Source organism: Nelumbo lutea, chromosome 5 (assembly GCF_056320005.1).
Source record: "Nelumbo lutea isolate HS-2025 chromosome 5, American lotus-T2T, whole genome shotgun sequence".
Classification (NCBI taxonomy): Eukaryota; Viridiplantae; Streptophyta; class Magnoliopsida; order Proteales; family Nelumbonaceae; genus Nelumbo; species Nelumbo lutea.
The window spans coordinates 15,990,132-16,010,582 of NC_142688.1; the positions used below are offsets into that span (position 1 = coordinate 15,990,132).

Below are 20,451 nucleotides of genomic sequence, written 5' to 3' on the forward strand. Positions count from 1 at the left end.
AAATATGTACAATGCAAATGTATACAAAATAATATAAAATATAAGGTTTTGTACTCTATATATTTGTATTTGTACTCTTGAGGTTTTGGAAATAGTACAAATACAAATATACACTATAAATGTATACAAAATAATACAAAATATTAGATTTTGCGCTCTACAAATTTATATTCGTATTCCTACTGACCCTAAATACATTATTTTCTGAGGTAAATGATAAATTCAAGGAAGTCCTTTTCTTCATCCCTTATTTATTTCTTTCTACTTTCCAGGAGAAACGTATTTGATTCGTGCATAGGATTAGCCACTCAGTGCTTTCCTGAAAACAAAAAAAAAAAAAAAAAAAAAAAAACCTTAATTACAGATCCTTTTGTTTCACCCTGTTTGCTGTTCCTCATTCATGCCTCCTGGCTCATTATTGTCCAGCTCCTTTAGTTCATCCACCACTGGCTAGATAATATCTTTTACATCTTTCTCCACTTTTTCTACCTGCATTTTTCACAGAAAATTTGAAAACCACTAATTTCAATTTCTACTAATTAAATAAACTTCATTAATCCATCTAAAGTTTAGATCTCTCTTTCTAATATCAAGTACTGATAACATTGCTAGTTAAGGTTGGACATTTCAACCAAAGGCTACAAGTACCAATCTTCTTTATTTGAATAAAGATGGCGATCAATTATAAGATAAAATATTACAATCAATGGACGCCCATAATCTATGGTATTATACATATTTGGTAATTTCTACTTGTTGATGGAAATTCATATATAATATATGGTCGGCGCATACATCATACTTAATCTTGGTTTTTTTTTTTTTTTGTTTTTCACCTGCTTTTCAATATCATACATGCATCATATCTCTTATCTCTTATGTCAAGATGCCATTTTTTTTTTAATTTTCAAATTCTAATTTAAATAACGTGTCAACTTGGATTGTTTGAAACATAGTTTCTGTTAACAACTAGGAAATTTGGGAACGGGATTTTTCCGTAACGTGTACATAACAATTTCTTAGGGGGTGGGGGGTGGGTGTGTGTTAGATAACCATTTAAGCCATCTTTACAAATAAGTATTTATTTGGGCTGTTAATCCCTTATTGGTATTTGGGAAATAAATCCGAAATAAGTGCTTATTTTAAAAATAAGGGTTTATTTTTTAAGTAAAAAATTTCAGTTTTTAAGTGCTTATACAATAAGCATTTATTCAATTTTTTTCATCCAAAATTATCTCTAATTAAAATTTAAAATACCACTTATAAAATTATATTTAGTTGAATTTTATAAAAGTGCTTTCGTAAAAGTACTTTTTCAAAAGTATTTTCATAAAAAAACTTTTATAAAAGTACTTTCATAAAAGTGCTTTTACAAAAGTGATTTTATAAGTGTTTTTATAAATTTTTTTTCATAAAAGTACTTTCACAAAAGTGTTTTTATAAAAGCAATTTAGTAAAATTGCTTTCATAAGGGTATATTTTGAAAATTTGAAAGAAAATTAAGAACAAAATAATCACAAATGCTTATTTAAATGCTTATTAGAGAAAATGACTGCTAAACGTTCCAAATACAATTAACTTAAGCACTCCCAAACATGGCGTTAGTTGAATGGTTCTTTGACATGATATCAGTAAAGGTGCAACTGAGGTTGTCTTGGGTTGGGCTTTGTTAGAATATGAAGGGGCCTGACTTGGAAACTTACATCTAATGCAGTGTAGAATCTTAAAATCGGGCACTTGACTTGCACCCATAGGTATGGAAGCTTATTCAAATAAGTGGTCTAGTGTTTGATTCTCACCACATCCATTATTAATTAATTAAATTTCAGCACAAAATATGAATGGACCTGTGCTCATCTGAGCTAAAAGCCCAATGAACTTTTGTCTGAAGTACGTGTAGAGATAAAACCTATTCAGGCCCATTTGGTGGATTCCAATTTAGAGAGACATGATACCGAATATGACATGTAATTGGTTTAACAAAAGTATGAAGTTTGTGATTATAGAATAGGTAATGGGTCCAGGCTAGATAAAAATCTATTCATCTTTAAGCGTATGTAGCCAGTATTAAACCGGCCCCGTAAAGTCATCCATGCTTATCTGTAATAAAGTCAAGAATTATTTAACTAATGTCAATATATATCGAATATGAAAAGGTTGATACAGTTTGATAATGCTCAACACCGTCAACATCATTGATTAAAAGTACTTTGGAGAACCTCCAGACTACGCAAAAGCAGAAGAAAATGAAAGCAGAGAAGGAAGAACAGTCCATTTAGAGAGAGAGAGAGAGGGGGGGGGGGGGGGATGGCTACAGCCAAAGTAATACCTTGTTGATGAGGTCATTTGTGATCTGGGTGTCCTTGACTATTTCTTTAGTTGCATTTCCAACAGCTGATACTACTTTCTTCAGCGGTCCACCTTCAAGAAGCTCACCCTCCACCGACTCAATAATCTCTTCTGCTTCTTGTGCAACTTTCCCCACTGCATCCACGGCCGTTTTGAACTCACCTGATCGAGATATCAGCAATCCCGATTGACAGGAAAGAAAGAAAAAAAATTTAATATTGCAAAATAGAAAAAAAGTAAAGTGATCGAATTATATTCAGAGAGGAACATGTTTGTATATATCGTTAATTACCTTCTATTCTGATTAGTTATTCCCATTTGTCCTTCCAAGCCGGTACAAGTATGGATAATGTGGATCGCAAAATCGAACATACCCTTTAAGAGATACAAAACGTAAGCTAGAGGGGAGGTTTAGGTCATTAGGTGGAAGTACTTAAATTTTCAGTAGTCTCTCTCTTACCAAGCAGGAAAAGGAGGTTTAGGTGGGAGTAGTACTGGAGATTGTGGTTGATCATTGTTGGAGGCCCGCATCATCATCATCATCTCCCTATACAAATACATATATACAACCAGGATTAGTTAAGACTCCACTCCCTATTCTCATAAATAGGATTTAATTTATCGACTGCATCAACGACTTTAAACTGCAATCTGTTTGACACAACTGATCCTAATGACAAACACAAGATGCTCGAATATATAATAAATGAAAAGAAGTGAGTGGTTTATTAGTGCTCCATGAGAGGAGCGAGTGGCCTCAGTCTGGGTTCGGAAGGGGAAAGGAATGAGTAGTGAAGATTATATCTTTGTAATGCGTCTGGTGTTGACTGTCCAACTAGCTCTGGACAACTGCAAGCTTTGCTTCTCAGCTAATAAGACGAATCCATGATTAAAGATTGAATTTAGAGGTGCAGACATGGTGGATGACTTTCAGACTAAGCACTCGCTACAAAACCTGCCTCTTGTTGTATATATATATAGAGAGAGATATCTGGTTTGTGATAAAAGGAATCGATGGCTGACAAGGACAATATTGAGTTTGAATATTCTACTAATTATCTTCTCCCTCTTTTCTCCCTGCCTAACCCAATCAAATGGCCACAGCTGTCTAAACTTGTATGACTACTCTCCCTCGGACAATTATTCTCACGTGTACAACCATAGTTGGGGCTAATCTCTATGTCATGTATTCATTGTGGGAAGTGGATCCAAAATCAAATTCGGATCTGGTCCAACATCTATTTCAAGTATACATTAGTTTGCTGATGTCGATTAGGGATGGCAATGGGGCGGGTTTGGGGAAGGTTATGTAAATTTTAGACCAACCCTTTTTTAAAATTTTTTAACTTGTATCCTCCTCAAAGCCAATAGTAGGTTGGGTTTTGAGAATTCAAATCTCCTCCCTATACGTGAAAATATAAAATCCGCTTCGACCATACACTCCTTCTATTCAAGGGTAGGGGTGGATTGTGTTTATAACCCACATCTGATTTTCTCTGTCTTATTATATATAAGCAATGAATAAGTAAAATAACACAAATAAACAATAAATTTTCTAGTTATTTGATTAAGACAAATAAAAAAACACATAAAATATCAATTATCATTCATATAAAATTCAAAATATTAATAAATTTAACACTCAATATATAAAGTATATTGATTTCCAACAATATGCAAATGGAGGAGGGTGAGATTTAGCCTAATACTACCCTATCCGCACCTAGAATTGTAGAATCTCAAAACTCGCTCCCACCCCAAAATTCATCAAGCAAAAAGAAAAAAAAAAAAAAAGACCGCCCAATGGAGCAAGTAAGGGAAGAAACCCAATAAAAATTGTTGAGATATTCCCGATATATGACTGTTGGGACCATGTACAGGACAAGATCGGGATTCCAAAAATACTAGGTTTTCGTGGGCAATCATTTCGGGAAATGTTTTGTTCATCTGAATATCTTTGAAAAAACGCCGGTACAAACATCAGTCAGATTAACAATTTACAAATGCATTTTTTATGGTCATGTCAAAATTGCCGATATATGCTTTATTATGTATATGTTTGGTACTAATGCCGGAGAAACAATAACATTTTTGTTTGGTACTAATGCTCCATACTTGTTTTCAGTATTGATACCCATTATAGGAAGTCCACTTTGCTATCGCATCACGTCTTCTTTGACAACAATGGACCGCAAAAAGAGAAAACGCCAAATTCAGCATTACTCCAAACTATACATTTTTTATTTTTCAGGCGTGACTTAAAGCATCGTTTTTTATGGAAAAACAGTTCCAAACAAACAGACATTTCCTGAGGCCGTTTTTTCTAATGTAAAACTAATATATCACCGTTTTCTGGAGAAATAGCATCAATGCCAACCAGACGCTAAATAAGTCCGGATCTAGTCTCAATACATGGTCACAACAACATACGAACAGGCCATTGCAGCCACGCATTACATCTCGCTATGAATGTATAAGGGAGATGTTTCCAAATTCCAAATGCATGACCAAAATGGCTTCTAAACCGATCGAACTCTCACTATACTGGCTTTAAAGATAAGTTCAACTTTTTTTTTTTCTCTTTTTGAGAAAGCTTAGCTACCATTAAATTCGCTGGTGGTCATACTGTTAAAATTGTTGATGGATTAATGTCATGACGTCCAGCTGCACAAATTATAAAGCGACATTTTACTTCAACTCTAATTAAAAGAAAAAAAAAAGGTTCGCTTTTAACATTATTAGGGTGGTCCAAACTGAAGCATCCCTCATTATGAGCATTCTTTTTGTGTTGAAGAATGCCCTTTATTAGAGATATTTTGCCATAAGCTCTATGGTAGATAGGGAAGAAGTAGCACTCATAGTATTGGCATTTTTTAGTCGATTCGATCTGGTTGGTTTACTTAGAAATGAAATTGAAATCGACTCAATACTAAGTAAAACTGACCTGGTTGGTTTGAATCGGTTTGGATCGATTTGGATTGGTTTTGTGAATGATTCTCTCAGTGTGAACGGTAAAGGATTCAAGTCTAACAAAGCAAAGACTGGATGCTTGAAAATTAAAAATGATTTGATGGATTAAAACTAATATTTTATATATCAGAAATTTCATATATAATATGTATATTTCTGAAATAAAGCTGAAATATATATATTTCCACAAATATATATTAAAACTGAAATATATATAGTAAAATTGAAATACATCAGATATATATATATATATATATATATATATATAATATCTAAGTCGGTTCGGATCGGTTTATATTTTTTTGTAACCCGAAACCGATCGATACTGAAGAAAAACCAACCAACTCAGGTTGGATCGGACCGGGTTGGTCAGTTTGGTCAGTTTAGGTCTTGTTATGAACAGCCCCACTGGGAATCTCTCGCTCTCTTATTCTAAATTTATATATTATGTTTCAATTGTTAAACAAATTAATGGTGTTTTATTTATATTCTCAACATTATTTTTAGGGATGGCATCTATAACCTCTTGGTCTTTTGGATGACAACTTTCTTGTTTTTGTTTCTTGCAGCCAATCTGGCATTGATGTTATGTTTCGATTCATAGCAATCCAATTGTTTGTTTGTTTTTTATTTTATTTTATTTTATTTTATTTTTCGAAAGATTTGATGGTATATGGGTTTCTATGGTACGTTTAATGGATAGCGTGCTAATGGTCAGTTCGTCACAGGAGAGGGTTTTATATGAAGTAAGATGGAGTTAAGCCTCCGTTATTCCGTTTGGTAGACATTATTTTTGAGTTTATAAAGGCAAATTTTTGCCCTGAATATCCATAAAAGGTAATATTTTTATAAAATAATTAAAATAAGGTAATTTTTTTTGAAAAATATTAAGGAAGGGCAATGACATTGTTCATCATCTTCCTTTTCCTCTGCCTCTATGATTGTTTTTAATAGGTGGTTGGACAGTACACCCTGCCAGGTGCTGAGCTAGTGCGTGATAAACTGGTGACAAGCCAGGATGCGACGACGAAGCTAGTGCGATACAAACCAGGATGTGATGACAATCAGAGTGACAAGCCAGTGCAGCTGTGATACAAGCCAGGATGCCCAGAGTGTTCTGTCATCATTCCTATTCCCCAATTGTTAACGTCAGCATTTCCTTTGTTAATTGGCTAGGATGTGATGACGAAGCTAGTGCATGATAAACTAGCAACGCATGGGGATGCTGAAAGGGTGGCTGGTGTGGAGCTCCGGAATAATTCTAATGTGAGCACTCATCCTGGGGGCGTGGTAGCAGCTTTTACAGAGGCCGCCAGACTTGCTCACTAAGATGGGTGGATAAGAGAAGGAAGAGGAATGAAAGGAACAATGGATTCGCCATGTCAGTACATATTGTTCCTCTTCCTTCTCTTATTTGTGCAAAACATAAAATGGATTCATCGAGGCTTCAAATCAAGTGTATTCTAATATGAATATAGAGGCAGAGGCAAAGGAGGACGATGAACAGTGTCATTGCCCTTCCTTCATATTTTTCAAAAAAAAGTTACCTTATTTTGATTATTTTATAAAAGTATTATCTTTTATTGATATTCAGGGCAAAAAAAGTTGCCCTTATCTGCTAGAAACCCTTTATTTTTAAGCGCCTGTTGGAAGAAGCACATGTTTTAAGCTGAGACTACACCAATAAGTAGTTATATGCATTTGGAAAAAACAATCCAAATTAAGTGCTTTTTCAGAAAATAAATTTGTTTTAATTCAGTACACATTGAATAACCATGTTTTAATTCGACAAAAGCATTAGAAGATGATCATTAAAAGGATATTTTTGTCAAGTAAAAAAATAGGGATATTTTAGTAATTTTGTTTGTAAAATAATTTATAAAAGGGTAGAATGGTAGAATAGGTATTTAGAAGAAATTGGTGCATCAGCATTTTCCGTCTAAGAAAGTGACCAAAGGGAGGTTTTTGTCAAAATTTTCAAAAGTTTAAGGGAGGTATTTGTTAAAATTAAACTAGAAGGAAGGTTTTTATAATTGTCAAAAAATTTAGGGGATGTTTTTGTATTTTACCTTTTTTTTTTCAACTACATGTCTTTCTGGCCCATAGTTTTTAAATTACTTATACTACCCCATTTGAAAGGAGAGATTTTTCACCTAGCACTCTTAAAAGCATTTGTTAAGATGAAGACCTATGGATAAGAACTTATTTCTCCAATAACCAATCCCAAACAGAACCTAGGGATGCAAATGGATCTGATCGAATTCAAATCAGGGTATATATTCGAATCCGATCTGACACTGTTCATGTCGGATCCTATCCAATCCAAAGATATGTTAGGATCTGATAGGACTTTATATGAATTTGAATTCTATTAGATCTGATTTGATCTGACTTGTTTTGTTTAAAAATTAATAAATTATTAAAAGAAACAAATAAAATTCACCAATTTAAATAAAGAGAAAACAAAAAATACGAGGATTTTTTAATTATTTGTATCATACATATATATATATATATTATAAAAAAATAAATAATATAATAAATTTATAAAAATAAAATATAAATAATATATTTATAAATAAATAAATAACATATATATATATTTAAAAATATATAACACATCGGATTGAGTATTCTCGGATTGGATAGGTGATGATCCGAATCCGATCCAAAGATCCGACCAGCGGTGATCTGAATTCAATCAAATAACATCAGATCGGATCATATGATTCATTTGCACGCCTAGGAGAACCAAGTTGTGACTACTTAAAAATTAAAGCAATTTTATTTTCCCTTAAACTTGCAGTTAAAAAAAATATTTTCCTTTAAACATATATGAAGGTGGTCGCGATTGATTGTCTTCTAAGCCACGTTCACCAATATTCTAGCATTGCCTGGCTAAAGACACTAATTAAACTCAGAAGTCAAGAACCACAAGAAGGGTGGCTGTAAAGCTTTGGTTGAGTTTTTTTCTCTATGAGGAGAAATAGTTTCTTATGGCAATGAGCGAATCTTTGATGTTCTCTTTTTTATCTTTTTATTGTATGTATAAATAAAATACCTTTTTTTTTTTTTTTTGCTAGTTGTATGCAAACAAAAACAAATTAACTGATTGGGTAGATCAGTGATTGAATTTGGACTGTTATGCAATGACCCTGGCTGATTTCACCGTGGTTGGTCGCTTTTTATGGTTATGCTTCCTTCATTTTTTAATTTTTAGTAGATTTCATCATTTTTTATAATGTTTTCTCCATCAACTTTTGGTTAGCTTTGATGGTGGTTGTTTTATATCCCTTTTGTATGAATGTTTACGGTTTAATTAATCGAATCATGGGCCTATTTTCTAAATTGAGTTGGTTGTATCGATTTTTAAAAAATTGGTAATCAAAATTGAATCGAAGTCAATCGGTTTATTAGTTGATTGGTTTGGTTCATCGGTTTTTTGATTTTTTTATAATATATATTATAAATAAAGTATAAATATATAATAAATAATTAGAGGTACATATAAAATATTATATTATATATTATAAATATATATAATTATATATAACGCATATATATTCATTTATAATATATAGATATTATTTATATATAATGTACACCGGTCGGTTTGGTTAACCACTGGTTTTTTATACAGGTTAATCAAAACCAAATTGGTACCTTCAATTTTTCAAAAATACCAAATTGATCGATTCGATTAACTAGAATTTTCGATTCAGTTTGATTTTTTGGCTTTTCATGATTACCACTATCCCTTTGTCTTCTTTTAGGCTCTGTTTGGGAAAAGTGCAGCTTATAAAAATTGGCAACATATGTTTTTACATTGAATATTCATATTTGAATAAGTTTTTGAGGTTGTGAGTTCTTTAATGGCTGAAGCTGAATTTGGATATGTTTAATTATTTTATCTATTTTATCTATTAAGAAAACAAAATAATCAACTCAAACCTTTCTCTACCTCTTTTCCTCCCTATTTCATTTTCATGATTAACTTGGCCTCCCCAAAAGAAGATTCATGGCTCCAAGCCACTGCTTTATATATGTTTCTTCCGAAAATTGTTTTGTTGAAGAAGTCAGCATTTTCCAAACCGCTGAACGTTGGAATGAAATTGTCAAGTCAATTGAGAGAGAGAAAAATGCATAACAAGAGTCTTTTAGTAACTGAGAGAGAAGATGCAATGAAATAGAAGGAAAAAATTCATTTTATCAAAAAAAAAAAAAAAAAAACGAGGGGAAAAAAACAATGAATTAAATATAACATTATTCGTTGAAAAGTTACAACCACGGAGTGGCGCGACGCTCTCTTAAAAAGCGGATCGATATGGCATAGTAGTAACTTGCGTACATTTTCTATTTGGTTGATTCATCGTCTTCCTTAGTGGCCACGCTTGCAAGAGTCCGGACCGGTTCAGTGGATGCTTTCTCTTCACCGTCTTCGTTGGCGGCCATGCTTGCAAGAGCCTGGACCGGTTCGATGAGTGCTTCCACATCTTTCTCCACCTCCTCTACCTGCATTATTATTTCCATGCCAAACATTAATATACACCCCAATAACAGTGAAGAAGACTTGATCATGAACAAAATCAGGTTCCTCGCCCTCCATAAAGCTCCCACAATCAGGTCTTGTGCTCTTTTCGATTTACGGTGGATGTTAAGGCCTCCCTCCTCTAAAATTACAATGGTTTTCAGAAACAAAGATACTTGGCCTTAATGCCTTATCATAATATATGTATATATAACTTTTAGGCTGTATTTGGTTTCAAAGAAAAGGTAGGGCATTTTTAGCTGATAATATTATACAGCTAAAATTGAACATATATAAACCACTAATACCACTCTGGATCTGCCACAGAAAAAAGGGAATTTACTTACAGCCCAACCCAATCCATTCGCGCTAGTGATCCGTGCAACTGTATCTTAAAGGATTACTCACTTTGTTCTCATTTTTAATCGGGTTAGATAGAGGTGCAATTTGGGTTGACCCAAATTAACATTTTATACTGCTTTGGGCTTGGGCCGAGTCCATTCAAATTTTGACAAAACCGATCGCAACCCCCAAGTTGCACCACTATCATTTGCCGTGAACTAGACTGTCTCCTCTGTAATACAAGTAAACGTTTTTTCGTAGTAATGGTTATCCGCCACGTCATCTCACTTTTTAGCGAAATAAGACAAAGCACAAACATTTGGGTACGTGTATTACTTTGACAAGATAATGAAGCATTCCATATTTTCAACTTTCCTCCTAGTGGCGGGAAATCGGGATAAGAAGAAAGAAAAAAGAAAACCTCCTTTTTTTTTTTTTTTCGCTAAGACCCTACATAGCAATTAGCAAATGGGTTTGTTTGTCCTTTCATTAGTGATGTGCCCAGTTTCTAAATAAAATAAGATGTGCCCAAATCAGTCCACTATTCTACCAGGAAAATCACTTTGGCATCCTAGACATTTTCAAGTTGCTTGGCATCCTACCTTGACCGAGTTGTGGTCAAACTCAAACCATGTACGGGTATACCTGTGTTTCTTACCATGTTCCCAAGTTGGAGACTAAATAATAACCAAAAATAAATGCAACAAACAATAAAATTTTCATAGAGGACCTAGTGGTGGTGGTGGTGGATAAACTATGTAGATATATAATTAATGTAAATCCAACCAACGCAACTTGAGCCAAAAAAAAAAAAAAAAAAGAATTGGAAACACAACCACACAAGTGCTCAGAAGCGTTGGTCAGAAAATAATTCATGGTTGGAAAAGAGTTTTGGACTTGCTGCAACGACGAACATGGGGTGGTCAATCGGTTTTTTCTTTCTTTTTTTTTTCTTTTTATTTTTTATTTTTATGGATATGGTGGGTTGGGTGGCAAAATTGAAAGTTTCTTTAATTTCACGAAAACCAAATTGTAGCGCGTGAAAGAGGTTTGCTTTGATTTGGGAAATTGAGTGAGTACCTTGTCTATGAAATCTCCGGCCATTTGTGCATCCTTAGCTGCTTCCTTAGCTATGTGTTCAACGGCACAAACAGCTTCCTTGAGCTTTCCGCCCTCCGGAAGCTTATCGGCAACTTCATCGGCTACTTTCTCCACTTCCTCCGCCACTTTTTCTACCACAGTCACCACATTTTCAATGGTGTCTACCACCGTGTCCACCTCCTCTAAAATATCAAAACCAAATTCGATTTAATTAGTTTTTGAGAAACCAGAATTGAAACTGCAATGATATCTACATGTGCTAATTAAACTCTAAAGCGTGTTCCTTATTTGAAGATGTCTCAGAGAATAATGGTTTCTCAGTCCTTACTTTTCAGAGTAAGCAATGGTGCCCATTTGTTCTTCAAGAAGGGTAGAACTATCGTTACCAGAATTCCAAAAATCCAGCTTCTCCTGAAAGATTTTAACAGTATAGTAGTTTAACCTGTTGTTAGCGAAATGGGATCCGGCCAGAACATATATCCTCGTCTCTTTATCAACGCAAAATGATCATTATAGTAGCAGATTATAATTACCAAGAGTTCGAAGGGGATCCGCTCGGTTGACCATTGTTACTGTTGTATACAGTCACATCCCTACATGGATTGGCACCATCAACTGTTAACAATTAATAAAGCCTGAAGAAATTCTCCATTATCTGAAGCAAAACGATCAATTGCAAGAATATCAAGGCCAAACTATTTTAATTAGTTTCAGCTTCTAGCTGATATATATACTCAAAACTGTGAGCCCGCCGCCCAAATGATCACAATTTGAGCATCTGAACATACAGCAACCAATGGTCATTTAGCAACCAGCTCATGCAATGTAATGGTCGCTAGGGGTTTCTTACTGAAACCCACGTCGGCTGATTGACTCTGCAGCCCGACTGAGAAAAAGCAAAAGCAAAAGCAAAGAGGATGGTTAATTTCAAAAAGGATTACATCTTCGTAGTGGTTTTACTAAGTTCTCTGCTTCTGATGCGGAGTGACGGCAAGCCCCGATTTAGCAGGAAACTTTGATGACTACCTTTGGTTGCTGAGCTTCCCAGAAGACGATTGGGACTGGGAACAGCATCCCAAGATCCACGGCGAGGAGTGCCTAAACGGAGGCTACTCAGGTCGCGAGACATGATTGTAGTTGTCGCATACATAGTCTACAGGGCCGACCTGAAATTCTGAACAACACTGCCACTGCAATAAGCCTCCTCAAGCTCTGTGAGATTCGCCCAATTCTCTGAATCAGATTCAAGTTTCTTTACGGAGAGGTAGACAGCTGTAGGAAACGATGGGTGTAGAGGATCGCTCATGGTCATGGTATATATAAGGGGACCCGAGAGGCCTGAACAATATTCATTTTTCTAGTGCCAAAAAAAAAAAAAGCAATTTTCAAAGTGTTACGGAACAGAGATGGCCCCTTTCGTACATGGCTGAACGAAAGAGCCTATCAATAACACGTTTGGAAAAGTCAAAATTTTAACACTATTCTCAGCCGCCGCGTTATTTCTTTGTTGATTTTAAAAAATTTAAAATTAATTGACTAGTCAGGATTCTGGAAGAATTTTCCTACGGTTTGATTAATAAAATTAGGGTTAATGCTAGTTTGTGGAAATAGTATTCATTACCTACCTACAATATGACATGAACTGTGAGCCACATAAACCCCTTTGTGTTGGCTTCCACTATATGACCTCAGTTCCCGTTAAGTGAAGTATGAGGTTTCTCCCTTTTCTTTTGAAAATTTAGGTGCCGTTTGGCATATTTTTATATCTGATTTTTCAGTTGTTTAAGTCAGGAGGACCAAAATTTGGTCTATTCCTATTTTATAAACGAAAGATCTAGCCTCCAAAAGACACGATGCTGAAAAGGCATGCAAAGTCCATTTTGGGCTGATTTTGCGATGCTTCAAATGAAGCTTCCCGCATTTTTCATGTTTTAATCTCATACGAAAAGACTCGAAACGACACATGGAAAGGCGTGCATCAGCCAAACGGTTTTTGGACTGCCCAGATCTCGTATCAAAAGCTCAGTGTGTCTATTGAATGTCAGAACTACTAGAAGATCTTCTCAAAAAAAAAAAAATGCCAAACAGGCTCTTACCTTTTCACACAATATTGGACCGGGTAAAAGACTTTGAACTTCCCTGAAACTCTGGAAGTTTATGTGAAGCACTAACAGTACTCCTCACTTTTTGAAATGGATTAAGACCTCCCTTATTCCGTGATGCCATCCAACAAAAATACATCATCCCATCATATGTGTTAATTGAATTTTTGGAACTGGACTTTTTATTGATGGAGTTCTAGTTTAAATAACTAATTGAGTTTATTTTGAAGTTGGAACTTTATTAGAATCGAATTCAAATTAAGCCTAATCAAATTTGGGTGCAAACTATTCTGTTAAAGGTCAATCCGATTGCAGCCCTATTAATTATAAAACGTATTTTTTAATTTGAAAATAGGTATTTTCATTTTTATTTTAACTTTGAAGTAAAGGTACATCTCTGTTAATGGATGTTCACAATTCACCTTCTTGAAATTTTGTAGAGATAGCTTAAGAATGTTTTATGTAATGCGAAAGTACTCTATTTTTATTCCAAAGTGTTATACTATTGAGTATATAATTCTTGCAAATAAAAATATAAAAAAAATAAAGTAATAAAACTAAATTATAGGAAGGAGCTTACAAGTAATCCTAATAGATAATAAAATGAGAGAAAGTAGATTGAAATGATATGATGGTATGCATAATGGACCATTTACTGCCAAGGTTCAAAACATTGATATTTGCTGTTTTAAACGTAATATACTTTTTAGTTTTTATTTTTTTATTATGACGTTTCTGGGTTAGGTAATATAAGAGTAGCACAGAGATCCTCTTCATCCACAGCACGTGTAAGAAAAATCTATTACAATAAGCAGGTTGGCACTTTGCAGAGAACTGGTGTCATTTGAATACCAAGTTTCAAGTTCACATCAGCCACATCAGCGCTCCACAGGAGGTGGTGCCCCACAGCACATCCCAACGAGTTCGCATCATCCTATGAACCCTTAAACCCGTCAATAAAAATAGAACATGTCTTCAGCCGTTAGCTGAAAGAAATCTGGTTGAACCACCCCCACAAAAGGATAAAATGATAATGTGTGCTTTGGATGTTACATTCGTTGTCCAAAAAGCGCACGCCTGTTGGTTGAGAAGAACGAGATTCCCGTCTGTGCTAATTGATACAACTCTCGATGAATTTGGAATCGGGCTGTTCCTGTTTGCGACCCATACTATTGTTTTAATCGGGATTTTCTTATACCATGCATATGCCCACATATCTGTATTTTGAACACCCGGGTCCATCGGTTGATACAAGGGTTTGGTCGTCTTTGAGTGACAGATTCAGAGTTATGGTGTCGACTGCGATGGAAATTTCTGAGATCAAAGGTCAGTGAAGTAATCATGAAAACGAAGTAGAGACGAAGACGACCGTTCATTTCTCTTCCTACTCTTCTCCTTATTCTTCTTCCCCTTTTCTCTTGAGTTTGGTTCCATCCATGGTCATGGAAATGAAGGAAAATGAGAGTGTCCATGCGAACACTGAAGTCAAGCTCATGCACCAGGCAATCCAGCAACTTCTAAAGAAGAACAGAGTAGGGTGGCAGAAAAGAACAGAGTAAATGGCAAAAATGTAGACCAATAGAAATCTGCCGACAATAGCTTTGCCACAACAGCATGTATTGGAGTACTTCTGGGACACCATTCAGACTTTAGAGGATTGTTGTCAACAGAAATGAGAGAAGAAAAGGGGAAAATAAGAAGATGGAGAGGAGGAGGAAGAGAATAAGAAGAAGAATGAAAGTGCCATCGGTCGCTGGTCGCCGGTTTATTAAATCCTCATTAATAGAATAAAAATGACGTATTTGTTTTTCATTTGCAGATGCACACCTCCCCTGAACCGGTGGGTTCACAGGATGTAAACTCCATCCCAACCTTTGTATTGGAAAGTGGAAACATCTACGAATGGCAAGCACTAGAAATGTTGTCATTGCACACTGAGATGTGCATGTGGGGGCACGCCTCACTTTGGCTGGCTGATGCGATCTTCTACCAAAAAGAAAAGAGTACCAAGTAACTGTAGGGCATAGACTGACTACTAGTGGATGTACTCCTTTTTCATTAGTTTGTACTTTGCAAGATCCTCAATACTCAGTTGGATACGGGTTTAGATGGACTCCCCACCAAATGCATCCAACAGATGGTGCCTCACATGCACATCCAACTATGCATTAAGAATATCTATCGTATTTATGATGGAAAGATGTTTCTAATGCACGCCGTATGTACATGTGGCTGTGGGGGCATGTATGAGGTGAACTCAGTGGGGTGTGGGGAGCCTAAATGGAGGAATAACTGGGATGCATTATCTTGAGGCGAGGGGCATGATCCATTCAGCTTTGGTGGCGAGAAAATACTCAAATAAAACTTGGTTTTAAAAATCAAAACTGAGCAAACGATTTTAACTTTTTAATCAAACGAGGGAAACTACATGTTTGTATTGTTGTGTATGAGGCTATCAGCTGCCAACAGAGAGAAGAAGAAATATAATAATAATTAAAAAGTAAGATGCCATGATCAACTACTACTTATGTCCACCATCTTCGTCTACGCCCTTGGCTCCTCCCTTATGGACAAAGGGCTCAATGATAGTATCCAACTCCTGCTTCAATTCGTCGGCCTACATTTGAATGAAGAAATAAAACATCAGAAGCTTTTGACCATATATGCTCACCATCTTTAAATCATCAGTGTGATCAATGTTAATAACTTAATATGGTAGTATATTTGGGAATCCGATCTGTTTCTCACATGCACATCCACCGTGTATTAAGAACATCTCTCATAAATAATAATTTAAAAATACGGAAAATGTTGATAATACATGGTCGGATGTTTGTGTGAGGAGCAGATCCGGCCTCGTCCATTTGAAGGACCGATGAATCAGATACTAAATCATGTATCTGTACGAGGTACCAAATAAAAAGTGACACTAAGGCCTATCCATTGTCAAGGCTCAAGGCCCCCGGTCCACTTGTATTAGTTTGGATCAAAATGGATAAGAAGAGTCATGGGTGGGAGGGACCGGGAGTAAGTGAGTAACCGAACCAAATCCTCTTTCGCCCGCTAGCTTTTAGGGCTGTCAAAAATCCGTCCTGTTAAAGGCCCAAATGGATTCAATCCAATTATGGGGTTTTGGTCTGTATTGGGTCCCGATAATTAGTAGGGTACAAACCCTATTAAGACCCGACTGATTATATAAGTATATATACATGTATTGCATGCATATATTACAAATGTATTTATTATACATGCTTCTTAACCCTATGAAATATTAACAGATTTATAATATGATATCTACGGATCTTTTTCAGTGACAACAACACACACAAGCAAGAAGCTTTTCAATGAGTCCTTGCCCTCTCTTATCTACTTGTGCGATTAAAGGGCTACGGATGAGAGCAAATAAACAAAGAGAAATTTGAAATACAAATTTCTTTCTTTTCTGTTTGGTCGTTAAATGTGCCATTTCTATCAGCGGCGACTTGTTTATCAAGAGTTTAAGTGCACGATAACGACCATGGGAAAAAGTGCATGATAAGTTTTATGTTCATTCCTTCTTTTCTAGAGTACGAATTAGGCTTAAAAATACAAATACAAATGGATATGATTCGAATCAGTGTATATTTGAATCTGATCCAACCCGAAGATTTGATCAGATCTGATACGATTCGGAGATTTGATCAGATTTGACTGATTTGATCCGATTTGTTTTTTTTTTAATTTAATAAACTATTCAAAGAAAAATAAAATATACTAACTTAAATAAAATAAAAACAAAAAATACAAATATTTTTAATTATTTTCATCATATATTGTACATATTTTTTTTATAAAAAATAAAAAATATAATAATTTTATAAAAATATATTTATAAAAAAAATAACATATATATATATATATATATGTATTTATAAATATATAATAAATATCAAATAAGATCTTCTCTGATCCGACAGGGATGATCGGAATCCAATCCAATTTCTGATCAGATCCTATTATTCGATCCGAAGATCCAAGAGATTATACAAATTCGACCAAATAAGATCGCATCTCGGATGAAATCATTTGCACCCCTACTTAAAAATATTTGACGTTTGTGTCGTTCTTACTTAATTTGATAATTTCTACTCAGAAAGCATAGGTTAAGATAAGTGCAGTTGGCTAGGATACCTGGTGAACGATGTCCTGCGCTAATTGAGCATCCTTAGCTGCTTCCTTGGACACACGTTCTACCAACAAAGCTGCTTCCTTAAGCTTTCCATCGTGGGGGATTATATCAGCCACCTCTGCAGAAACTTTCTCCGCCACACTGGCAACCTTTTCTACAGCCCACGCGACGTTTTCAACCCTCTCGGCAACTATTTCCACCTCATCTTTAAAAAACCCAAAACTAAAGCAGCTTTAACGTAACTGAACAATATAATGCGGCCAGAAACAGACACTAATTAACCAGGAAATATTTCTTAGAAGTCGACTCCTTTTCATTATGCGTACCTTCCAATCTTAGCAAATTCTCCCATTTGTGTTTCCAGAATGGTAGAAATAGAGATAATATCGAACCCAAGACCCACTTTGCCCTGCGTGAAATTAATATCATGTGTGTCGCTAAGCAAACCAATACAATTATTAACAGACTTATGATTAATTATGTAATTAGCAATATATATATACATTACCAAGATGAAAAACTGGTTCTAGAAGAAGGAGGTGGCACCGGCGGTTTGACATCGTCGACGTTATCCTTCACCAGCCTAAAGAAGTGTTAAGAAATCCAAATAAAAAATTAGAACTAAAGAAAGGCATTACTATCAAACTTGAAGAAATTATACCAGCGGACTGACAAGGGACGAAGGAAGTTTTTTTTTTTTTTCCTATATAATTATGATTAGTATTCCAAGGGCGATTATTTAAGAGATCAGCATTACTGGTGGTTCGGTGGCCATCGCTGAGTGACCATCCCCAATCCCCATCCCGTATTTGGGTCGCATGAGAAGTGGAGAAGGGTAATTACATTTTTGTGTCTGGACTAGTATGGAGTCGACTATGACTGACAGAAAGAAACTTCAATCCATGATTGATGGGAGCACCATGTAAATGATTGCGCGTCGAGATATCTGGAAGGTGGTCGGAAGAGAAGGCTCCGATCTGAGATCTATAGCGAGTAATTAGCCGAAGGAAGCTGCGCAAGTTGTAAGAAGGGATTGGTCTTCTCATAGACATCTTGTACAAAATTTGGCAATGGAAAATATTCAGATTCAGCTAAGCGAAGCATCAAAAATATATACTTGTCCTCCTTCCTCGGTCTCTAGCTTATATGAAGCTCCTCTGGTTTCCAAATGAGAAAGAGAAACAGGGTTAGGTTGGTAGCCCTAGATGTTCTTGCTCTCAAGACGGACGGATGGTTGAAGCGTCTACTGGTGAAATTACGTGTTCCAGTGTTCCAGACGTGGCGCTCTCATCTCTATAAACAAACATTCAAAATCTTTCCAGCACGCCAAGGGAAGACGCATTTACGCCATCTCCCAATCCCAAAGGTTTTACCTGTTTCAAATTATAAGCACTTCTTTTCTATATTCTTCTCATTTGAATGAGGCCCGGTCTCGTATTCGGGTAGATGAAAAACCCGTAACGGTTTCTACAAATTCGTATGTTAACTAATCCCTATGTGACAGGTGTTCCATTCATTATACATGTGTAAGAATCCGTTCATGTTAGAGGAGAGTAATGTAACTGAGTTTTATGTCCTGTCGTCCTAGACACCTGTCACATCGTAAGTGGTTAATGAGTCGTGTAGGAAATCCGGTCTTTTAGCGGGTAATTAGCATGAACTGGAGACTTTTGGATTAAGCTACCTTTGGAAAGTGGAAACTGGGCATGCAACTATGCGTGATGATCGATGAAAAGTAAAAAAAGAAAACGGATTTGTCGGACCGAACCTTGTCAAGATTCAGGAACAAGATCCATGGACAAATCACCAAGCTGATGCAGTGATGCACGTAATGGAAAAAGAAAACAAACAAGCTTTACTTGATAATATGGATGATATCGTGGGTTTAGCTAGCAGTGTCAATGGACCGGATTTGGATTTTTGATCCATCCGAATTAAAATCAATTTACACGGACTGAATGGACCAATAATATATATGGAATTGGATCAGTTTAAATTTAATGGTTCAAAGTATATTTTTATTGGATTGGATTGGATTAATTTGGTGTATGGATTTATATTGAAGTAGGTTCAATTGAACCAATATCTAATTCATTAACAAAAAATAAGAGTACAGGTGTCACTAAACCATATTTGTGTGTTACATTCAATTTAAATTAAAACTAATTTGAACAAATTAGACGGTCCAAAGATTGAATTGGACCAGTCCATAATGATCCAAATTATTCATCAGGTTGGATTGGATGTGATCCATCTGTAATTGACTCACATTGGACTGCATTGGGTTGAACCAATATCTGGTCTATTGACAGCCTTATGCTTAGCAAGGCCAAACCAGAATAGGAATCAAACCAAGCGAAGATTACTTCTTGGGCATGGACCCTGTTCACTTAGCTGAGTTAGGAAATTAAGGAGGTATTCATCAACATGAATTGTTTTTTCTTGTCGTGAATTCCAAAAACAAATTAGAACCATCTAGTTCAAAAATAATTTTTTTTAACAAAAACATGAAAAACATGTTTTTCTTTTTTTTTTTTTTTTTTTATGCAAACGTGTGTTTTGTATCACAGCTGAAAGCTCAAAAGCAAAAGCTTATATCCAAATAGCTAGAGCCTTAGGCTCAGTTTGGAAGGAATAGAAATACAAATATATACAAAAAAATACAAAATAAGAGGCTTTACACTCTACATATTTGTATTTATACTCCTTCCAAACTAAGCATTAATTGCAACTATATAAGATGCTTATATCCAAAGCGAAAGCATAAGCTTTTAATGAATGATTGCTTACTGTAATAAGGAAAAAGAGTAGTATTTGAAGTTTTTTCTCCATGATGGGAACAGAAAATAAAGGAAAGCTCTTAGAATTCTTTTTTTTTTTCTTAAATTTTT

General features: G+C 35.3%; 2 protein-coding genes and 1 long non-coding RNA gene across 4 annotated transcripts; all 3 read right to left on the reverse strand.

Annotated features, from left to right (window-relative positions):
* Positions 1-359: 359 nt before the first annotated feature.
* LOC148850588 (uncharacterized) lies at positions 360-3,292 on the reverse strand. Its single transcript, XR_016098901.1, has 4 exons — positions 2,810-3,292; positions 2,642-2,724; positions 2,330-2,511; positions 360-489 (listed from the first exon to the last, which is right to left on the reverse strand). It is a non-coding gene; the product is annotated as an uncharacterized LOC148850588 (long non-coding RNA).
* Positions 3,293-9,554: 6,262 nt separating this feature from the next.
* LOC148850589 (uncharacterized) lies at positions 9,555-12,577 on the reverse strand. The gene is made up of 5 exons (XM_088943330.1): positions 12,232-12,577; positions 11,824-11,883; positions 11,619-11,701; positions 11,270-11,472; positions 9,555-9,831 (listed from the first exon to the last, which is right to left on the reverse strand). Exons 1-5 carry the CDS (start codon positions 12,438-12,440, stop codon positions 9,673-9,675), a joined length of 714 nt encoding a protein of 237 aa, XP_088799456.1. The 5' UTR covers positions 12,441-12,577; the 3' UTR covers positions 9,555-9,672.
* A 3,200-nt stretch (positions 12,578-15,777) lies between these two features.
* LOC148850590 (uncharacterized) lies at positions 15,778-18,981 on the reverse strand. 2 transcript variants are annotated; one of them, XM_088947453.1, is made up of 6 exons: positions 18,678-18,916; positions 18,404-18,571; positions 18,069-18,143; positions 17,887-17,969; positions 17,563-17,765; positions 15,778-16,009 (listed from the first exon to the last, which is right to left on the reverse strand). In XM_088947453.1, coding segments are annotated over exons 2-6 (459 nt in total). In that variant the 5' UTR covers positions 18,406-18,571; positions 18,678-18,916; the 3' UTR covers positions 15,778-15,913. The 2 variants fall into 2 exon arrangements, with proteins under 2 accessions (XP_088803579.1, XP_088803578.1); XM_088947452.1 differs by having other exon boundaries at positions 18,404-18,981.
* Between the last annotated feature and the right edge of the window lie 1,470 nt (positions 18,982-20,451).

Excerpts from the sequence above, each read along its gene's own strand:
- LOC148850590 (XM_088947452.1), bottom strand. The coding sequence starts at position 18,612 with ATGTCTATGAGAAGACCAATCCCTTCTTACAACTTGCGCAGCTTCCTT. Across the intron at positions 18,144-18,403 it reads ACTAGTCCAGACACAAAAAT|GCTGGTGAAGGATAACGTCG; the intron begins GTAATTACCCTT and ends ACACTTCTTTAG. Across the intron at positions 16,010-17,562 it reads CGCAGGACATCGTTCACCAG|GCCGACGAATTGAAGCAGGA; the intron begins GTATCCTAGCCA and ends ATTCAAATGTAG.
- LOC148850589 (XM_088943330.1), bottom strand. The coding sequence starts at position 12,440 with ATGTATGCGACAACTACAATCATGTCTCGCGACCTGAGTAGCCTCCGT. Across the intron at positions 11,884-12,231 it reads AGTAAAACCACTACGAAGAT|GGATGTGACTGTATACAACA; the intron begins GTAATCCTTTTT and ends CAATCCATGTAG. Across the intron at positions 9,832-11,269 it reads CCGGAGATTTCATAGACAAG|GTAGAGGAGGTGGAGAAAGA; the intron begins GTACTCACTCAA and ends ATAATAATGCAG.